A 22,901-nucleotide genomic window follows, 5' to 3' on the forward strand; every position below is an offset into this window, starting at 1 on the left:
CAAAGCCATCCCCACGCTTTGGCTCCACTGGCTGGCTGTGGATGTGTCGGTCACTTTGGTCTTCTGATCCGTGAATCTTTTCATTGTCGGCAGTCTGTTTTTTTTGTGGAGTGATGTGAGCTGAATTGTACTCAGCAATGTTTCGATATCCGCTGCTTCTAATGGATCTGGTTTGTGCTGGTGTTTTTGTTTGTTTGCAGTAGGAGCATCTCTGAGTAGAGAAATTAATTGATTGTACTGTATGTGTTGTGATGCATGTTGGCACAGACACATAACGGCAGCCTGCACCTCATACTCGACACGCAAATGTCACTACTGGATGAATTATCAGTGAAGCTTCTTTAGATTCAGATAGTGAATTATTTAATTCCTGTTGACACAAATCAATAATCCACGCTCACGTGTTTGTCCCCCTCCAGAGTGATGACACCTATATGCTGCTGAAGAAGGACTTGGAGTATCTGGACCTGAAGGTGAGAGTTTATCCCCTGATCCCTGTTAGTTATTTCACTAATCTTCTGCTTTAGTTCAAGTGTTCAATGTTTCTGCTGTGCCTTCTCTGATTTGAAATGTCTCTAGCTCAAACTAACACTCTTGGTGTTTCTTACTAACGACCACTTTTAACACTCTGGCCACGCGTTAGAGATGTTGAGACTAAATATCCCCAGCAGACCTCTAACTCTTCACACCAAAAGCAGCCGCCTTTTTTTGTGACTGCGGCTCTGTGTCTTTGTGATTTTGACTCCCAGATCAGAGCTCTAGAGCCCCTGATCCTCGCAGTTCACAGTTTACTACTGCACTGCACTGCTGGGCCTCTCAGGCCTCTAATGAACGTAAGCTGTATGTGTCTGTGTGCGTGTTATAACAGATTTAACGTTGTACGTAGTGCGTCTGTGACTGTGTGTGTGTGTGTGTGCGCGCGCATATCCTGTATGCTTGTGCATGTTTCTCCAGTGTTCAGAGTAGGGACGCATGTGTCTAGTCTGTATGTGAGAGTGTGTGTTCACGTCTTGAGAGAGACTTTGTTCTAGAGAGACCATCCCATTGCTTACGGCACCGCATTCACGGCTTGAATGGCATCAAATGTCTAATCTCCACGTGATCTTTGACCTCTCCTCCTCCCTCCCTTCCTCGTGGTGATGTTGACGATGCTGTTGAAAAGTGAGCATGGGATGGCTCGGCAGTGCATGTGTTGTGGCTGTGGCCCGGTGGTTGAAAAGCCAGCTGCTTCTACCATCGTCTCTGAAACGCTGCACCTCCTTGACAAGAACACAGGGCTCTGCTGTGTCATGTCTCTACTTTATTCCAAAAAGGAGCACATGTAGTCCCAAACTAATCATTTACAAGGACAGAAAGAGCTTTTATCAGGGAAATTTCTCATTGTTCAATTTGCACATGTGCTCCATTTAAATGTTTTTTTTTAGCGTAAGTGTTTCAGGAGGTTATTGTAGCACTGTAGAACCCTGTCAGTAACTCCAGTAAAACTCAAAGTGAGCACCTGAAATGTACAACGGCATAATAGGGCCAATTTAGGTAAGAAAATTAAATAATTACAGAGCTCTGGGAGGGGGTAATATTCTGAGAAAAAACTCAGAATTTCCAAGATTAAAGTTGTAAATTTACGACAAAAAAACGTGGATATTCTCTGAGATTAAAGTGGCAAATTTATGAAAAAAACAAACTCACAAATTTGCGAGATATAAAGTCGTAAATTTACAAGAAAAAAACGTGTGGATAGTAGAGTGCAAAACCGTGGTAACGCCAGCCGCTCTCTGAATTTCATGCTCCTAAAGTAGTGTTAATGGTGAGAATGGCCTCTCAGCGAGGCGAAAGTCCTGAAATACATATACACATTTTCTTTCATGTTTTTTCTGTCTTTTTATGAACATAAGTAAGGCCTTCTACAGGAAGTCGTGTCTTTTATTTCAGCACAGCTAACAGTAAAAGCCAACCCAAAGACGCTTACTCAGAACACACTGCGTTACCATAGTTACACACTGATGCTTTTAAGGGACCCTTGCTCAACTGTCACTGTGTCAGGGTGAAGGGAAAGCAACACAGAAAAAGCACATAACAGAACTGCTTGTGTTGAACAACAGATTATGGTGAATTATGTCCTTAGAGTTTGCTGTTGAGAGGGACATCTGGAATTTTAGCCTGCTGCCCCACGACCCGGCCCTGGATAAACAGATGAGAATGGATGAATGGATGGAGAGTCTGCTAAAATCTAATATATTTTGCACTTAAATTTTACACTTTAATCTCAGATAATACCAAATGAAATTTCTTTTAAATTTATGATTTTATAATCTCGCAAATTTTGTGAGTTTTTTCTTGTAAATTTGCAACTTTAATATCAGAGAATATCCAAGTTTTTTTTTCATAAATTAATAACTTTATAATCTTGTATATTTGTGATTTCTTTTCTCGTAAATTAAGCATTTTAATTTCAGATAATACCAAAAAAATTATTGTAAATTTATGACTTTATAATCTCGCAAATTTGTGAGTTTTTTCTTGTAAATTTGCCACTTTAATCTCAGATAATATCCAATTGTTTTGCTTGTAAATTTCCAACTTTATAATCATGCCTATTTGTTAGTTTTTTTTTCTCGTAAATTTGCCACTTTATGTCAGAGACAATTGTTTTCTTGTAAATTTACATTTTAATAATCTCGCAAATTTGTGTTTTTTCTTGTAAATTTGCAATTTTAATCTCAGAGAATATCCAAGTTTTTTTTTCGTAAATTTACGATTTAAATCTTGGAAATTGTGAGTTTTTTTCTTCGAATATTAGCCCCTTTCCACAGTTCTGTTTTTTTTTTTTAACTACAATGGCCATAATACGCCATCGTAGAACTGTGTGTGTTCCTAAAACAAATATTTTCCTCTTCACAAAAAAAAATACTGCAACTTTATGGTATGATACATAATGTACTACATAGAGGTTTAATGGATAAGTCAATTTGTGCAGGGCTTCAAAGTGTCCATAGCCATTGTGTTCTTCATGGCAAAAACTGATTCTGTGTGCCAAACCTCACTCATGTTGTCATATAGACGAGGGGAAGAGAATGTGTCATAGATAGTCTGTCTCAGCCTCGTAATGCTGTAGTTTGTAGCTGCTCTCTGTGTTCCCTGTATCTCCTTTATTTCAGCACCGTTGTACCATGGCTCAGACACTTTGTTTAACCGTACAGCTAACATCGGGACATGCTCCTTTTTGCTCTTTTTAGGTAGCTGGAAGTCAGACACTGAAGGAGTCAGGGAAACCTGTCAAGGTTGCAGAAAGTGACGTGGATGTAAGTACGAGCTTAAAAGCTTCTTAAAATGTTGGCTGCATTAAATACAGCAGCATTAAAATTCCATTTCTGACGATGTCAAGGAGGTTATGTTTTCGCTCCTGTCTGTTTCTCTTTCAGTAAATAGGATAGCTAAAGAATGTTAACAAACTTCCATTAAATTTGGTGCAAAGTGAAGCTGTTGGTAAGAAATTGAAGGACATCTTTAAAGTTTTTGTCACATTTCCCCATCATATACTGTGCTTACTTGAATGGAAAAGTCTGGCAAAGGTATACAACGATTTACTATTACTGCATGTAGTTTGATGCAAATACATATTCACATGCAGTTCAAGAATTTCTATACATTTGCTATCATGAAAATAACAAAAGTCAATTTGATAAACATGATATTTTAGTTTGTTGAGGGGAGCGGCACTGACTGCTGCAGTTCAGTTAGGAGGAAAAACTGGCATGGCCATTTTCAAAGGGGTCCCTTAACCTCTGACCTCCAGATATGTGTGAATGAAAATGGGTTCTATGCGTACCCATGAGTCTCCCCTTTACAGACATGCCCACTTTATGATAATCACATGCAGTTTGGGGCAAGTCATAGTCAAGTCAGCACACTGACACACTGACAGCTGTTGTTGCCTGTTGGGCTGCAGTTTGCCATGTTATGATTTGAGCATATTTTTTTATGCTAAATGCAGTACCTGTGAGGGTTTCTGGACAATATTTGTCATTGTTTTGTGTTGTTAGTTGATTTCCAATAATAAATATATACATACATTTGCATAAAGCAAGCACATTTGCCCACTCCCATGTTGATAAGAGTATTAGATACTTGACAAATCTATTTTGGATGGATAAAAAATTTGCAATTAATCAGGAACACAATGGACAATCATGCGAATAATAATAATCGATTGACAGCCCTGTGTAAAAGTTATCATTCCCTCTAAAATAACAAATCAAATCGCAATTGCAATATCAGTCATATTATCGCAATTAGATATTTTTTCCAATTCATTTAGCCCCAAATTCTAAAAATAAGTTGATCATACAAGCGGAGTGTTTTTCAGCCAGCGCAGCTTAAATGTTGAGGGGTAATTAAGGCAAAACAAAATATGGATGTTGTAGAAAAAGTGTGGGAGTACAAGATAAACTATTATTCTTGGCTTCAAGGGGCAAACAGCATGTGAGTATGTTAATAGGTAAACGCCATAACTACTTCAGTTTTATAATCCAAATAATTCTCTGCGTTTTTTCTTGTTTCTCCCGTGAAAGTCTTTCTCAGTGTTCAGCTTCATACGCAGCTGTTTAAACAATTTATGAGAGCGTTGTCTGCGATGAATATTTGATCAGATCCAACAACAACATCACCGTGGAGACAACAACGGGATTCATAATTTATCTGATGGAATATGAAAACTAGCGTCGAGTGCAGAAAATGTATACGGAGAAGCACATTAAGCTGTTCAGTCACAACCTCATTACATGAATGTTGTGTTGTTGTTTGACCGCGGGATGATAAAGTGATTTAACCTTTGCCTTGAAGTTTGCTGAGTTTAATGGGGGATTAATTAACGGAGCTCAGAGCCTCCCGCGCACTGTAATTAAAAGTGTCAGGTGGGTCGCACCCACTTTGTGTAATGGGCTCACTCACAGTAATTACACCCCAACGAGATCAGAGCTTTGGGACTGTGCATACGGAGTGTTACAAACCTGCTTACATGCACTCAAACATTTAAAAAGAGAGATGTATACATGCACAAACACATGCACAAACACATCGCTATACATACTCACACTTTCTTATACACGTACTAACAGATCTACAGCTGCAGAGACAAGGGGAAGTTGTAATTAAGTAAATGGGCCACTTAATTACCAGAGGTCAACACACAGACACACACTTTGGTGATCATTAGAGAAGTGTTTTATCTCTCTCTCTCCCTGCACACTCAGCTCTGTGTCTCCCTCTGCAGGTGAAGTTGAGTCGGTTGTGTGAGCAGGACAAGATCCTCAAGGATCTGGAGGCCAGGATCAGCTCCCTGAAGGAGGACAAGGTACACACTCTGTTAGTTATATAGGCTCTCGATCAGTCACCCTTAGTCTTATTCTACCAGTCAGTCAGTCGGTCTGATGAGTCAGCAGGCAAAAAATGTTTGAAAATGGAAGAAGAAAATAGAATAGATAGATAGAAGAAATAACACATGATGGTGACACATTCAAGGACAGAGCTGCTGTCAATTGAGCTACAGTGGAGTTTGATAACAGAGGGTGATTCAGCTATCAAAGGGTAAATAGCGGTACACGTCACTGTCAGTCAGAATCAAAGTGGTTTTCATTCAAGATTCATTGGGCCTCATGCAAGAACCACTCGTACGAACAGATTCATTGTTAAAGTGTCAGTAGGCAGTATATTTTTGGCGTCATTGGGCAAAAATTCCATAATAACCTTTCAGCATATTGTAATTCAAGTGTTCTGAGAGAAAACCAGACTTCTGCACCTCCTCATGACTCTGTTTTAAGGCTTTAAGGCATTCACACATTTTCTCATATTTTGAATTTCCTCTTAATTTATTTACGAGTGGTCCAGACTTGTCGTTGGAGTCAGGTGCAGTTAGTCTGCTGTTATCCAAACCCAAATTTTTGTGTATTTCATTTCTTTGCAGCAATTTTTAGTTTGAAAATCCTAGATAAATCACCAGCATAATTATGCTGCAAATATAATTCTAAATGTATTCAAATAGCCTCACAATATCATCATGAATTTAAATTGACTGATAAGATGTCGATAAGAGTATTAAATGCTTGACAAATCTCCCTTTAAGGTACATTTTGAACAGATAAGAAAATGATTAATCGCGATTAAATATTTTTAATCAAATTTTGAGTTTGAAAATCCTATATAAATGAAACTTCATAATTATGTTCACATTATCCCGTTTGACGGAATATGAATATCTCAAACTGCAAAACGACTTCAATTATGCACTAATTGAAGGTTAATTTGTCTCTCTATATAATAAGGTCAATGGGAAGTGTAACCAGGCTCTTGGAAGAGATAGTTATCTGAAGTAAAGTAAATTGCAATACATTATACTATAAAGTTTGGAATGAAAGTCTGATCATATACAGCTCAGCTAAGTAAGAATTAAATCTTATGGGGCTCATGATTGTGCTGCCCTCTGGAGACATTTTTGAATGAGTGCCATCTGCTGAAGAGTCACATTTTCAGAGCAGATGCGGGTCTTAATAGTTGCTTTGCTTGACCTCATGCTGCGTGACTCTCACCCCTTCAGGACAAGCTGGAGAGTGTGCTGGATGTGTCCCACCAGCAGATGGAGCAGTACCAGGAGCAGCCGGCCCACGCCCACAAGATCGCCTACCAGCAGAGGCTGCTGCAGGAGGATCTGGTCTCCATCCGGGCCCAGATATCACGCCTCTCCACGGTATGTATGTATGTATGCCAGTGTGTGTGTGTGTGTGTGTCTTTTTATTCTGCACAACATACTGTATGTATAGTCTAGAGGAATAAGGATATTTTTCTAATATATAAATAAATACAAATACATTTTTGCTCCTGCAATAACCTTGCATATGTTGAATTTCCCACATCTACATTTGCACATTTTCTACTTCATTTTATTTGTATTTAAAAACAAAACATTAACTTGCACACTCTGCTAATATATATAGTATGTTATTCTATGTTTATATTTTATATTTTTGTTTTTATGTTAGTCGGGTATATGTATAGTGTATTCTTGCTATTCTAATATTCTGAATATTACGTTTTCTATAGATATATATCTCTAGTGTTGAAATGTACATTTTATTTACTGTTCCGGTGCTTTGCCTGGTTAACCTGCTGCTGTAACACAATCATTTTGGGATCGGTAAAATACATCAATGTATTTAAAATCACACATGTATTCAATGTATATGTCACAAAATGGCAAATGTCTGCACAATTTCATGAAACATAACGCATGTATATGTCTCTGGGCATGCATGTGTGTTTGAATGCATACAGCTACTTGTGCAGGTGCAGTATACGTCTGCATGTTTGAAAGAGCGTGTGTGTAACTGCACTGATGCCTGTAATAAAGTTTGTGTATACATATAGAGATCTCTTGGAGGAAGCATCTATACATGTATCTTATAAACTCTACTGTATGTGTAACCAAAGTCTGTGTGTGCTGCAGGAGATGGCCCTCGCTTGGGAGGACTACAGCAGGCTGGAGAGATCAGTGGAGCAGTTGAGGACGGCGCTGCAGGCACACATGAACCACGGCGCCACCCCTCAGGTGAGACCTGGTACTGCAGATCAAACTGACAGCTCTGGTTTGTCCACGTGAAGCATCTAGTTTCTGGCTTTTATTTACAGTATCTGTGGCTTTTTAACAGCCTGTATTTAGTTGGTCCTCAAGTCCTTCAGATAATTTCAAATCTTGCATATATCTTCACATCTTCTGCTACTATTTATTATTAGTAATAGTTATATTATTATTAATGCTATTATTATCATTATATTATATCCACGGCTGCTATTATTATTAGTCATATCTATATTATTATTACTGCTACTCTTACTGCTACAATTACCCTATTATATCTACCGCTACTATTATTAATATTAGTTATAATCCTAATATTATTTCTGCTACCATTACTGCTATTATCATGCTATTATATCCACTGTTGCCATTATTAGTCATATTTCTAATATTATTACTGCTATTCTTATCATTCCATCATATCCACTGTTGCTAATATTATTAGTCATATTTATATTATATCCACTGCTGCTATTAATATTAGTTGGATTTCTATTATTATTACTACTACTATTACTGCGATTATTATTCTATTATAGCCACTGCTGCTATTATTATTAGTTATATTTCTATTATTATTATTTTAGCTGTTGTGTTATCATTGTTGTTGCTGCACATCTCTCTCTCTCTCTGTAGACCTGCTCTATATGAAAAGTGTAGTTTTCTAATAACGTCAGTTTTATAGATTACCAAATCTGTGACATTGAAAACTCAAGCTGAACCAAACCAGAAGTGAACAAATAACATATGAATGGAGTCAAATGTGTTAATCTGTAGCAGGAGAAAGCTGAGATGAAACGTGAGCTGTGGAGGATCGAGGACGTGATGGGGGGGCTGAGTTCCAGCAAAGCCAACTACAAGATCACCATCGACTCTGTCCAGAACCCAGGTTGGTAACCACAGCAACCCAGCAGTTAATATCGACAAAAGCCACAGTTTATAGGAAAACTGCACCATCTATTTTACAGTTAATATCAAAATGAAAAGTGAGTTTTACAATGAAATACAGGTCGTTACTCGATAACAATTACCACTCTGACACATTTACTGAATACATATTCACTGTATTGTCCACATATTGTGTAATTATCAGTTAACAGTGTTGTGGGTAATGTACTCTCTGTGTTTACACTAATAGTTCTTATCTCAGTTTATTACACGGCTTTATTAAATAATTGATTCTGATTGGTCAATTACGGCATTCTACAGTCTATTATTTTTTTTATAGCAGACCGTTGCTATTAATAACAGACCGTTGCTATGAATAACAGACCGTTGCTATGGACGCAGTTCTGAGCGGACTCATTTTTTTTTAGTGGAAGCAATAAAATAATTTAAATAATATTTTTAAATCAATATTCTGCATCAAATTATAATTTTTGTTTTAGTAAGTAGCCGTGTAATAAGCGGGATAATGTACAGCGAGCTGGTCATTATTGCAAAATGAACCCCTTCAGGTTGATTCAAGACCCCTGCTCACCCTGTTTCATTTTGCAATAATGACGGGCTCGCTGTACATTATCCCTTACTTAGACCTCTGCTTCTAAAGATCAGATTTTGAGTGAAAATGGCAATTGTATGGCTTGTTGTGGCTACATTCATTGAAATCTACATGTATTTGTTCGTACTCTTCTCAGTGTAAATGTGGTCAGAAATGTCTCCCCCCTTTCTGACTTTAAATCCATTTCAAAACTGCTTGTATTTAAAAGCTAACCCTTGATTTCTCCACCAGAGAGGAAATTAGTGCCTTCGGTGTCAGACCCGGCAGTGCCTTCTCTTAGCATGGAGGTCCAGCCGCCTCCTCGCAGCTCCATCCCCAGCATCCGCTCCCATACTTTGCCTCACAGCACCGTGCCAAAGTGGGTGAGTGTCCCCCTTCTGCTGTTTACGTCATATTAAACTTTAAGGAATTATCGCTGGATTTGGTCAGATTGCATTTGGGAGTTCATACATACAAAATACTGAATCCCACTCTTGTCTGTTTGCTGTCCAGGCAGAGGACGCCGCCCCACCCCGGCCGCCGCTGCCTCGCCTCTACGACTACGAGGAGACGCCCCCGGTGGTGCCGCCTCTCCCCAAAGAGGCCTCGGTCATCCGCCACACTTCGGTGCGTGGGCTTAAACGCCAATCAGATGAGAGGAAGAGGGACCGGGAGAGCGGGCAGTATGTTGTCAATGGAGACTGTAAGGTATGCTCACCTTCAGTTAATCCAGCTCCCTGCTATTCTACTGGAATGAAGCCATGTGAATGCAGTTTGGGGGGATTTTAATGTTTATTTTCATATTAAGACATCATGTTTTCCATATTTCCATATCCATAGTTGTTTTGGTCAAAATCACCAATAACCATTTTCCGTCTTACCTCTTCTGGTTTCAGACCGACTTGCGGTCATATGTGAGTGAACCAGAGCTGCCGGGACTGAGCCACCACAGCACCGGGTCTGACGTTGACTACCAGTATTTCCAAGGCCAAGGTAGCTCAACAGTAACATGCAAAATACATTTAACAGAAAATAGACTATTTTTTATAACTAGTGATTTCCCAGCATAGAATGCAATCATCGGTAACACTTAATAATAACCATTTATAAATGGTAAATTGATGGTTCATTTCAGTTTTGTTGTTATTTTACTGTTAACACATTCAATTATAATTAATAATGTTTACTAATTATTAGTAATTCTATAATTTATTTTAACAGTTAATTGTTGCACACAACATTTTATATATTATACATCTAAGTATTTGTTAATGATTACAAAATTATTTGTAAATCTTTATGAAATTGTTTGTGAGATATACATAGATATTTGTAGCACTTTGTTGATGTTTAATAATTGTTTTTTTTTAAACCATCTATAAACATTATTTGGATGGCTATTATCAAGTTGCAACTGATGATTATAATACCTTGTTAAATGGTTAATAAATACTTTGTAAAGCGTCCATAAACATTATTTAGATAGATAGCTAATACTTTATTCATGGTTAATAATAATTTACAATTTACAAACGATTTCTTAAAGGTTTACAAATCATTTGGTATTCATTAACAAATGCTTAATATAGTATATCAAATGTTATAATGTGTACAACAATAAACTGTTAATAAATACTAAACTAGTGTAATCAGAAGGTAATCGTTATCGTCTCTTATCAGCTATGATACAATATCAAATTTATAAACTAATTATTTCATATTACACAAACTGATAATAAAAGAACATAAATTAGCATTATTAATAATTAGTAAACATTATTAATTATCATTTTGTTGTTTGTTAACAGTAAAATAACTATTAACTAAGTCTATTACCTATCAATTTACCATTTATAAATTATAAGTACCCAATCATCTTAGCTCACATTTTTGTATTACTTGAAGGACGTACTGTAGATCAACATTTTTGGAAACAAACTTGGTTTTGTTGTAGAGAAAAAATACTTAGCAAGCTTTAATTTATTTGATTAAAACGTTGAATATGCATAGACAGACAGATGTATTTGTGTTTGGTAAGACACATATTTTCATTAGAAATCCAATCCTTTCAGAATAGAAGATTCGTCCGTTAAAATGTGGAAAATGTCGTGCTTATCTTTCTAATAAATGATCCCTCAGTAGTAGAATTTATTGTCACCCGCAAGAGGAGACGGTCCATCGTCTGGAATCTAATTAAAATGTTTCTAAATCCGGAGACACATTTTTAATAAGAAAGAATCTCATTTTGTAAATATGTTTACTGTTTAGCAATTAAATTGAGGAATGTATTTGACCAGTGTTGATATGTGGCATAATATCTGTTTTTGTTTCACCTAAAGTTTATTCTAAATTTTTTACCCTTACGGAGATTTAGATTTTTGCATTCCGTCCCCGTGTTTTCATTGTTTGACCTAACTGCTTTTTCACTTTGCAGATGAAAAAGCTGATTCTTGTCTTGTTGTTATCAACTAGGTCTGTCAGGCCCCTCATCTAGACTGAACCAGTCCAACTCCATCGCGTCCTACGTCACCCTGAGGAGAGGCCCCGGGAGCTCCGCACCCAGGGTGAGTCCAGATAACAACATCTGCAGATCCCTGTGATCAGCTGTTTGCATGAGCCTTGTAGCAACTCATAATGGTAGATGAATTTGCATTTATACAACGCCTTTCTAGTCTTCCGACCGGACAAAGCGCTTTCTCTCTCTCACTCGCGCTTTAAAATGTATGTCTTTATGTTTAGGAGGTTTAGGAGACAGAGAGAGCGAGAGTGAGCGAAAGAGAGAGAGAGCGAGAGACAGACAGACAGACAGACAGACATGGGAAAGTCCAGAGTTGCTCCACTAAAACAGATCACTATCCCCAGAATGGAATTGACGGCAGCAGTTGTTGCTGTCAAAGTCGACAAGATGCTAAGAAGGGAGCTTCAAGTTCAGCTAGAACAGTCAATCTTCTGGACAGACAGTACTACTGTACTGAAGTAAACATCTTGTTTCAAAACCTTTGTTGCCAACACGATCAATGGAGGTAGGTCAACACCTCTGAGAATCCGGCAGATCAAGCCTCACGAGGTCTGAAAGCTGAGAGTTTCATCAAAAGTGAGAACTGGATACAGGGCCCACGTTTCCTGTGGAAAAGCGAAAGGGAGTGGCCAGAAAGACCAGATCAGTCGAGTCATGATCTGGAGGATGACAATGAGGTAGAAAGTCACCTGTAGTCTTACAAGTGCAGACGAGGGAGTTGACACTGTGAAGCACACGGGAGAAATTTCAGTTGGTTGCAATCTGCAACATCACTGCCTATTTCTCTTTCCATATTCCTCCGTCTTTCGTTCTGTTCTGAACTCTCTGTCTCCCCCACTAACTATCCATCCCCTCTCTCATTTCCATCCCGTCCTCGTTCCAATTCTCCCTGCATCTTTCCTCCTTCCCTGTCTCACCAGGAGAGACCCAAGAGTGCCTTGGAGCGTCTGTCATCGCCTACAGAAGCCCTGCCGCTCCCGAGCAGCCAGCCTCGAGGGCGAATGACCGCGGAGGAGCAGCTGGAGCGGATGAAGCGCCACCAGAAGGCGCTGGTTCGAGAGCGCAAGAGGAACCTCAGCCAGGGCGAACGCTCCTGCACGGGCCTCTCCGCATCCACGGTCACCACCCAGCGCTCCTCCTCCTCCTCCAGACTGCCCTCCAGCACCTCCGAGCCTCCGGCCTCCGTACGTTACCCCCCGCCCCCGCGCAGCAGCAGCAGACACAGGGAGCACCACCTTCACCACCCTTGCTGCTATGCCACCCTCCAGCCCCCGGCCACATAATAACCTAACACACTAGCGCTCTCTGCCTTGTGTAACCACTGGTTGTTGACGTCAGCACTAACAAGCTAAAAGGGCGGGACTGACTATGGCTGGCTAGTTAGGCTCGATAATGCTTTAAGAACAATGGGAGACAAAATGAGCACAGGCAGTTGAGGCGAATACTCGGCTAGTTTTGGACTGGGACAGTCGCTCCCTATTTATTTTTATTTTTTTAAAAAGGTTTGACCTTGTTACCACTGCCCCCTGGTGGGACCTCACTGACACAATTCTGAATGTAAATCCACGGAGAAAAAGGAGGGAATGGAAGGCATCACTCTGCCTTCCTTTCTCTGTTTTAATCACCAGAAAGTAGAGAGAAGAGCCCATTTATGTACATCTACACGCCGTGTACTTGTACACTTTTATTTATTTACTGAGGGATATTTTCAGTAATACAGTTGTACAGTTATATTTTGTAGAGATTTGGTATATAGAGCATATAGAGGAGTGGGAGAAATGTTGGAAAAATAAGTATTCAGGTTGATGAAATGAAGAAAGAGGCAGATGCTAGTGGCACAAATCATGATCACACCCTCCCTGCTTTCTTTTCTTCAAATGAAATTCAAGTGCCTTGTTTTGCTGACGATCTTTTTGCCTTTTGTCCCAAATGCACCTCCTTAAATCAACATTTTAATTAGCCGTGCTTTTGTTTTGAAGCACGCGTCTCCACTTCAGAATCATAGAAACGATGCAGGAGTCAGCTTTAAGTTTGCTTTTCTGTATAGAAGCAGAAAGTCAGGGAGAGATGTGGGGACGCTGCTGGGTTTAACCCCTAAAGGAATACTTTGACATTAAAACTAAATACCCCTTGGTTTCAGTATGGAATGCTAACAATGCTAACACGCCTGGGTGAAATAAGTGATACAATAAGTAATTCAAAATGTCAAAGTCTTCCATTAAGATAACATGACACATAAGAACTGCCAGATAGGTATTATGATTACAGACTAACACACACTTGTAACCAGACTGCTGTGAGATCCGCCTGTAATCAGACTACATTTCCCATAAACCCTTGAATTCAAATGTCCCCGTAACAGTGAGCAATACATAGTCTGTAATCCACCCTCAGTGCATACGACCATAAACGCCAGAGCATATTTTATTTTCTCTACTCCACCAGCATAAAACATGTTTACGCCATTTTATATTTGAATTAACATCCTCATTGATACCGCCTTTTCTTGTACAGACTACAAGGTTATTTTTTAGTGTTTGACAGTGGTTGATAATTACATTGCCACATTTAAAGTTGGGGAAAGAATCTGTACTCATATCTGAGTACTTTTAAGTGGCCTATGCCGTGCTGTTTTTATGCATCATAAATATACAGGACAGGTTCAAGCAACAGGGCTGAAATAAGTAATAAAAAAGATATGAATAGGTGTGAACAAGGAGCGGACAACTTCGTCATGGGGAAATCTGTGTGGAAAGAAAGAAAGGGACAGAACAGTGGCCAAATCCTTTATCAGATGTTGGACAGGATAGTATTTAACTACATCTGTGGCAACTATGGGGTCAAGACAAGAGGGCAGATGTGTGTCGTCAGGTGTACAAGATGTAGAATATTATGTATGATAGATGTTTGTATGAGGGGAAGGTACTTGAACTTACAGTACTTCAGTAGCCCCCGCCACCAGTCCTGGTAGTTCATGTAGAACTTCACGTCTCTCTTGGATGTCCTCAAAAACGGTCGTCACAGCATCTGTAATGTCAAAAAGAAAAAAAAGTTTACTTGTAAAAAGTTTGAATTAACGGTGAAGTTAACGCTTCACTTCACACTTAGTTTATCGTGCAAAATGTCAACATGTACGATGGTCGAATTGACATGTTTTGTGGTCTTTACATGACACGCAGTCAGCTAAACTTTAGGATACCGAACAAAGACACAATGTGAAACACACACAATTGTGAGATTTATGTCTTTTAAAAAAAGGTTGTGCTTCTTGTGTCTTAATTTATATATAATAATTTATTCATTTCACATGACGATTATCGTTAGCTAGCGACATGCATTCCCAAACGCCCAAATGAGCTCGACAAAAATACAACCGATAATTATCAATTTTGTTAAAGTAGATTGCTCCTGGCCGAAGAGTCAAAGAGTCACCATCGGTGCAGAGAAGGCAAGGCGTCTCGGTCGTGGTCTCGGTGGTCAACAACTGAGTAAAACCCCGAGCCTCTACCAGGCCTTTACTGGATATTTCGCACAATGTGTCCTGCATTAGAAAAATACGCAGTGAAATCAACCAAAGAGCTGATAGAACAATGGCCAAGTGTCAGGGAGAAGAAAACACTGAATGTGTCAATAAGAAGCTTATTAAGTATGTATGATTGTGAAAAATTAAAAAATACATTCAATAATAGACAGAATTATATTAAAAGTTCCTAAAAATAACAGGAAAACTCATCTCAGATGCAATATTCACAGGAAATAATCTGCTCAGAATCCATCCAAATCGCTCGTTTTACACAAACTTCCTGCCGTTATTGCGTTCACTATTATTCAACAGTTTATCAGTTGTTATGTACTGTTATTTATGCATTGAATATAATATGAAATAGCAATAAAATATGTCGCTTTGTCAGGGGTCGCCTCAATGGTAGAAAAGGGGTTCTTCAAGGGAAAAGGTTATGAACCACAGAACCCAGAGATCATGTTCTTGTCACACAGATTTGGTTCTCCTGGCGCTGCTGTCCGCTCCTTGTTTTTCTGACAAGTATTAATCTCGAGAGTTTTTCTGCCACATTGCTTCTTCCTTTCCACAGCTATACGTACAATATATCAGATCAAAGAGAAAATAGTTACAGGAGGTCGCTCAGACGAAGAGTAGAACTATAGTAGAGAATTTAGAGAAGTGAACTGCTAATCACCACCTAACTCTGTGTTATCGAGAAGCAACGCACAACTCTTCCCTTTTCTTTTTCTATCATGTAGAGATTTGCACTCGACAATAAAGAGTTTCTTGCTTCTGAACCTCCTCTGGGCTGTGTTCTTCCTAATCTGTCGGGGGTTTGATGAATCTGTGTCTGCATGGTGTTCTTTCTCTCTGTCCCTTTTGGTGTGTGATTGGTTCTCCTGAGCACAACAAGGCATGGGATGCAGTGTTTTTCTCAGAGCATGTGAACACGCCAACAGATCAGACCGTGCTGCAGGCTACTGGAGTGGGAAGGATGCATGCATGGCTTTGATGCTTCCTTGGATGATTACTCACAAGTACCCCTCACCACACACACACACACACACACACACACGAACACACACACACCACACACACACCCCAACACAGTCTCACGGCAGTTTGTGAAATAGTCACAAAATTGAATCTATTTGATTCGTGTACATAGACAAATATTTCCCTTTCAACAACGTATTTTTCGTGAGTTTTCCTACGAATGTCCATCAACACTTGATGCACGTGTCAGTTTCCGCTCCAGTCTTTTCAAAATAAAACTACTTCATTAGGTTTAGGCAACAAAACTACTTAGTTAGGTTTAGGAAAAGGTTGCGGGTTGGGTTTAGTTTAGTTTATTAGGATCCCCATTAGCTGACGTCATGACGCCAGCTAGTCTTCCTAGGGTCCGAAACAGAAATCACAAACAATTTTACACATTATATACATTTAAACATCACGTACAAAAATCACTTTACTCACATTACCTTATATAAAAATTAAAAAATAACACCAGAAGTGGCGCAACTTAAGTACAGAAGTTATGTGACAAAAACTACTTGGTTAGGTTTAGGAATAGATCGACTTGGTTAGGTCTAGGCAACAAAACTACTCAGCTTTAGGAAAAGATCCCGGTTTGGCTTAAAATATCTCCGGAAATACCATAACTTAAGTACGGAAGTTACGTGACAAATAAATCAATGTTGACTTCTGGTTTCACACAGGACACAAACACCGATGTCCTGGGCGAAAGTAAAGTCTAGTGTTTTTTGACCCACCCATCCACGCCGCTCTTTATACTTACCGGTTCACGATTATGTGGATTACAAAATTGATTTTTGTGCTGACCAACAGGAAAAAAAAGATAAAACTCGCGTCTATGTGCACAAATCAATACATTCAATTGTATAACTATTTCACAAACTGCTGTGCGACTGGGCTGCACACACACACACATTAGTACTTGTCAGAGCAAAAGTGTAAGAGTATGTTTTGTAGATGTTAAAGTGCTGGTGTTCGTAGGACAGAAGGATGTGGTATGTGTGTCTAATTACAGCTTCCAGAAACACAGACTAATCATCTGCCTCTTTAGTAACGATACTAAACATAATCCTTTCAAATCCCTGGATGAACTTCTTGCTATAATTATTCCTGGTTGCACAGAAATGTTAAATTCATATTTGTCTTCCTCTTTCAGTTTAGTGTTTGTCTCCCTCTAACTGAGGCACGACTCACTGCAGAGACATTACATTGTTTTATACACCAATATTGTAGAATTTCCTTGTTAAACGAGGAAGACCACGATGGTGACAGCCCCCTTCATTTTACAACAATTTAATATTTCCCCATAAACTTCACTGCTTTGAGTCACAAAGAGATTTAATTGTCACTACCCTCCTTTGCTCTTCCCGCCACTGCTCCAGTGTGGGTTTGTCTTTTCTTTCACTTTATTGAAGAGTATAAACATGTTTTATTAACCTTCACTGATCTATAAAAAATACTAAGGTTGTAACTGTGGTGATTTCTTCCTCTATTGGTTTATCTGCCAGTTATTTTCTCAATTAATCTTTTTCTGTGAGAATTGTCTGCCCAAGATCACTTCTTCACATTTCTTGTTTTGTCTGATCAACACCCAACAACCAAAGATATTCGATTTACTACCATAGACGACGAAGGACACCAGCAAATATTCACATTTGAGAAGCTGAACCTGTAAATTCTTAGCATTTGTGTTGAAAAAATTGATTGATTGCAAATTAATTAAATTAATTGAATAACTTATGAATCAACTAATAGTTTACACTCTAAAAAAAAGTAGTGTAAGAAACCTGTTGGAGGATTTTGTCTTCATAAAAATCTGGTTAATTTGTGGAAATAATATAAATGGCTCAAAAATATTAATTTGATTGTTTTCTATAATATTTTTGTTTTATTAATTTTCCTAATAATAATAAATGATCCAACACCTTTTAAACACATGTCCAGACAACACTGAGGTTTTGTGATTCATTTATATTAACTTTTCTTAAAGGGCCAGTGTGTAGCATTTAGAGGGGTCTATTGGCTGAAATGAAATATAATATTAAGTTTCAGTTGGTTGCAGTCTGCAACCTCACCGCTAGATGCCGCCAAATCCTACACACTGCAACTTTTAAAGACTTAAATGATAGCAGCAAATCTGTTTTTGACAGTTACCAGCTAGCTGTGTAATCGTGACTCCTGCCGTTTCCAGGTGTTTGATTGGGAGGAGGAGCGACTCGCTGCTGAGGGTCAGAGCGATGAAGGGTGGAGTCAAATGAGAGAGAGAGGGAGGATCCAATCAGACGAGTGGGTGACGGTGACGACTACAACCACACACATACGAGAGGCGGATGTGGAGCCTCTTGACTACGACCTGGATATCAGCCGAGAGGTAGACGCACATCAGCCATGAAAAACACAGGAGGCACCCCCAATTGATTCTAATCCTCTAACGGCTCCACTGATCTGATCCATCCGGTTAAATCTGCACTTTATAGTTCTTGTCTATCTTGGACACCTTCTATGATCTTTCATAATATAGATAGGTTTTAGTATGCATTATTCATGAAAGACTGAAGGGTGACATTTTAACCCTCAGACCCCTCTGTCTGTTTTACAAGGCCTGTAAATAAAATAAAAAACAGTAATTTGCTGTCAGGTTTTAAACAGTTCTGCATTGACTTTATCAATGAGCAGCCTTTTTCAAATCCAATGTGTGGTATGCCATGAACTTTGTGCTCACTTCTGGTATAAAAACATTCACATTTCACTGCATGAAAGATTATAAGATTCAATGAAATCAATTTGAAAGCATAATTTTCAAAATGACAGGTTAGATATATTGTTTGAATGGTTTGGTTTGACATCACTTAAATTCACGCTATTCATGTTCTTTCATAGGTTAGTTTTAGATTAAAGTATTTTTTAGACTTATTTTTATTGGTATTTTTTCATTATACAAAATATAGTCATCTTTGCATGTCGATACACTCCCACATCCTCTCGTCCAAGGTCACATATTACAGAAATAAATCAAATATACACATACAGAAAAAGTAATTAGACAAATAATAATAGTGATGGTAATAGTAGGTAATTAGGAAAATAATGATAAAACACAAAAATTAATATACCAATAATACCTGAGAGGGAATTCTTTACTGTTATTATGGAAAAGGTACCACATGTGACTTTTAACAACAAAATAATATCTTTAAGCCACTTAGGGACGAACGGGAGAACTTGTTCGGACGCGTTCTTTAAAAACAAACCAACGTCCTGTGCTCTGGATCGGTTGTATTTATTCAGTTTCACATCTCATCATAGAATCATGTAGATATCTGCATATTGTTCTTCCCATGTTTCCATCCAGCAGAATCCAAGCCAACAAGTTACACACGGCACGGTCACAAACTGTTTGGCTTCCCGTCTTACACACACCTGATCCTCATCACCTGAGAGATTATCTATATGCACTTTCATATAATAATGTTCCACCATGTGGTCAATGCCAGAACTGCAAGCATACATTCACTCTGTTATCCAAAAAAAACCAACTACATTAGGGCTCCAACACTACATATTACCAAGCGAAACCTAATACCTGTTGTATACCTCCACTGGAATGGACAAACTAGAGGAAACTGTCCATGGCTGTCTTTAAATTATGGAGCTATAAGACTGACTACCTGTCTATCCAACACGCAGCTGTCCAAACCGCGAAAGGTTCCCATCCCAGAGCGCTACGTAGAGTCCGACCCTGATGAGCCTCTGAGTCCAGAGGAGCTGGAGGAACGCTCCCGCCGGGCCGAGCGCATCAAGAACCTGCTGGCTAAATCCAGGTAGACGGCACTCAAATAATGACAATGGAGTTGGGTTTCTATTTTTTGGTGTTTAACACTGAGACCGTGTTGGTATGCGGAAGATGTTTGGTGTTAAATATTCTGTTTCTGCACTGATATACATACAGCGAGTTCAAAATGTCCACCATGGGGGTACAATCTACTGTATCCCAGGTAGAAAATTAAAACCTAAATGGTAATCTATGCTATTCATGAATCCACTGTTTTTAAGTTGTTTGCATCCTTTCAACAGTTTTCAGAACATACAGCCGTCTGCATCACTGGACTTCGGTGAGCTGGACTCGGCTCTGCAACAGCAGGAGAGGATCATGAACGTGTCCCACGCACTGGCCTCCGAGGCCTCGCGCAAGAGCAAACTGGTCGCAGGTTAGTGTACTTACACGTTAATAAACATAATCAACAACCATCACCACTAAGACTTTCTTTAAACCCTTATACTCCAATTTTAACAATCCTAACCTTTACCTGAAAAGCAAGTCAAACAGCCTCATGAAGGAAAGACCAACCAAAATGTCCTCAATTTACAGAACTGTCCTGTAAACCTGAAATCAATTCACACAAAGATAGAAGTACAAAAACACAGAGGAATAAAATCATCTTAGATTGCCATCTCAGACAAGAAACATGTGATTTGTCCCTGGTGTGCAGGGATTGAGTGGCTGGAGAGTCGGTGAGCATGTCTGGTCCAGGTACCTGCCATTTCCCTTTTGGGTGGTGTGAATTCATTGTGTTGTATCTCTCAGTATATGTATTTTGGTTTTGGTCAGGAATGTGCACAGATTGGTGACAAAAGAGACTCTTTAAAGGGGACCTATTATGCTCATTTCCAGGTTCATACATACTTGTATTTTGGGGTTTCTACTAGAACATGTTTACATACTTTAATGTTAAAAAAAAAAAACGCTTTACTTGTCTGCTGTAGCACCTCGTACCTGTCTGAAACGCTCTGTTTGAGCTCCTGCCCCGCCACCTGCCCTGCCTTCCCCCTCTCAGAAAGCCCAGTCTGCTCTGATTGGTCAACAGAACCAAACTCTTCGAACTCCACTCCAGCTCAGCTCGAACTAGCTTTGTTTGAGGGCGTGCCAAACCAGCCGCTAGGCAGGTATTATGTAAATGTGTTACTTGGTGACATCACCACGTTACAGAAGAAACGGCACGACTTCAAGCAGGGCATTACAGGAGCAGTGTTTCTGTGGGGGAGAGTAACTCCCTTTGGCGTGGACTTTGGGCTTTGCAACTTTGCAGACATTTTACATGTACAAAAAACTACGTAACGCAATAAAGGAAAGGAAAAAAGCATAATAGGTCCCCTTTAAATCTACAAATGATGTACATAGTATGTTGGAATTTTTGTGTCCCGATTGAACCTGCAACTTTCGGTTGCAAGTTAACCAGATATTTCCTGAGGTTGGAACAGGAAAAATAAATTAATCCGTGAGAACAAAATAGCGGATGACCTTCTGTACTTTTACTTCTTCTTTTACCTTTGACTGAACATTTTGTAGCTTGGTTTTGGAAGTCCCTGAACCAAATCTGTGCGCAATCCTGGTGTATTTGTTATGGGTGACATACTCGCCAAAGAGCTTCAGGTTTCTTCTTGGCTCAGGTATCCTTAAGTGCTGTTTTGGTGAAATGTGGTGGTTTTGTGTGGGGTTTTGGTGCAAGTTGTGTGTGTGTTTTCAAAGTAAAGAAAAAAAAACTGATCAAACTCTTGCAGGACCAATGACACTCATACTATAGTATATATATATATACTATCATACTGGTTTGTGCTGCTCCTGTATTCCTCATGAATATAGTATTTACTGCAGTCTAGATCACATGGGTCAAACACTTAGTAGTAAATTACTTTTTGTTTTGCTGTCAGTTCACATATATTAAGTAATACACATATTTGCACATAATATTTGAGCCAGGTCTCCTTTAGGTATCAGATTTGCCAAACTACACAAAACGAAACTGTTACAAGAGACATTTTCTCCTCGGAGCAGTTTGTCCTTGTAAAAACAAAATCAAAAATGCTAATTAAATGTGTTTAGTTTAAAAGGTGTATTTGCACTTGATATGATGATATGATATCCTGACAGCAAGAATAAATAATGTCTTCACTGTGTTTTCTCCTCAGCCAAAGCTGCTGCAGAGCACTGACCCAGAGGGACGGCCAACACAACCAAACAGAAGAGATTCTTTATGAAGGGGAAGAAAACTAATCATTTTTTCAGCAGTTAACAACTAACTGATTCACTTCTAACATATCTGTTTATTATGAGTGAGAACAAGACGCATTTCAGTAGTTTTGATTCATAGTTTAGAAATATAATTAATTCTTGCTTGTGCACAATTAAGCAACAATAATTTATAACACGAGTGAAATGCTTTTTTCTTTTTTTTAAATCTGCAATTAGCTGTTTTGTAGTTTGGTCTGTATTTTTATGAGTGAATAAAAGAAGAGTGAAAAGAAAGCCAACGCCAACATACTCAGACTACAGGAGGGATGTTTTCACATGAATCCTTTATTTATTACCTTGTTTGGCTAGACATGCTTGTTCAACTTCTACTGTATATTTTCTATATAACAATGATGATGGTCCTGTCAAATCAACTAAAATGCATTAGAATATGATTGATAATTAAAAAGAAAAAAACACATGAAAAAAGTAAAGTCATTTACAGAAAATAAATATTAAAACAAGTTAACTATTTGGTGTGCGTTTTCCTGAAGGTCAAAAATATAATACATCCATTTTTCACAAGCTAAATAAACTAGAACATAACTAACAGAATAATGAGAATGTTGATTTGCGGTAAGGAGAAACCCGCACAAGTATAAAGCCCGGAACACACCAGGAACGTCAGGAGCGCATGGCGGCTGCGTTACCTGTTGTTTTTTATTTCGG

At 38.8% G+C, this 22,901-nt stretch overlaps 1 protein-coding gene across 10 annotated transcripts in view; it reads left to right on the top strand.

Annotated features, from left to right (window-relative positions):
• The window catches only part of LOC119486138 (pleckstrin homology domain-containing family A member 7-like), a 177,827-nt gene extending 155,126 nt beyond the window's left edge, over positions 1-22,701 (top strand). For 6 of the 10 annotated variants that reach the window (XM_037766019.1, XM_037766025.1, XM_037766022.1 and 3 more), the window contains 16 exons: positions 420-473; positions 3,234-3,299; positions 5,270-5,350; positions 6,590-6,739; positions 7,496-7,597; positions 8,405-8,516; positions 9,360-9,490; positions 9,621-9,815; positions 10,004-10,100; positions 11,580-11,671; positions 12,546-12,809; positions 18,354-18,533; positions 19,850-19,983; positions 20,237-20,370; positions 20,653-20,693; positions 22,130-22,701. In XM_037766019.1, the coding sequence (XP_037621947.1) occupies positions 420-473; positions 3,234-3,299; positions 5,270-5,350; positions 6,590-6,739; positions 7,496-7,597; positions 8,405-8,516; positions 9,360-9,490; positions 9,621-9,815; positions 10,004-10,100; positions 11,580-11,671; positions 12,546-12,809; positions 18,354-18,533; positions 19,850-19,983; positions 20,237-20,370; positions 20,653-20,678 (1,818 nt within the window). In that variant the 3' untranslated portion in view covers positions 20,679-20,693; positions 22,130-22,701. The remainder of the gene's footprint in view (positions 1-419; positions 474-3,233; positions 3,300-5,269; positions 5,351-6,589; positions 6,740-7,495; positions 7,598-8,404; positions 8,517-9,359; positions 9,491-9,620; positions 9,816-10,003; positions 10,101-11,579; positions 11,672-12,545; positions 12,810-18,353; positions 18,534-19,849; positions 19,984-20,236; positions 20,371-20,652; positions 20,694-22,129) is intronic. The other 4 variants (XM_037766021.1, XM_037766028.1, XM_037766020.1 and 1 more) reach the window with 2 other exon arrangements.
• Positions 22,702-22,901: the final 200 nt, after the last annotated feature.

Source organism: Sebastes umbrosus, chromosome 4 (assembly GCF_015220745.1).
Source record: "Sebastes umbrosus isolate fSebUmb1 chromosome 4, fSebUmb1.pri, whole genome shotgun sequence".
Classification (NCBI taxonomy): Eukaryota; Metazoa; Chordata; class Actinopteri; order Perciformes; family Sebastidae; genus Sebastes; species Sebastes umbrosus.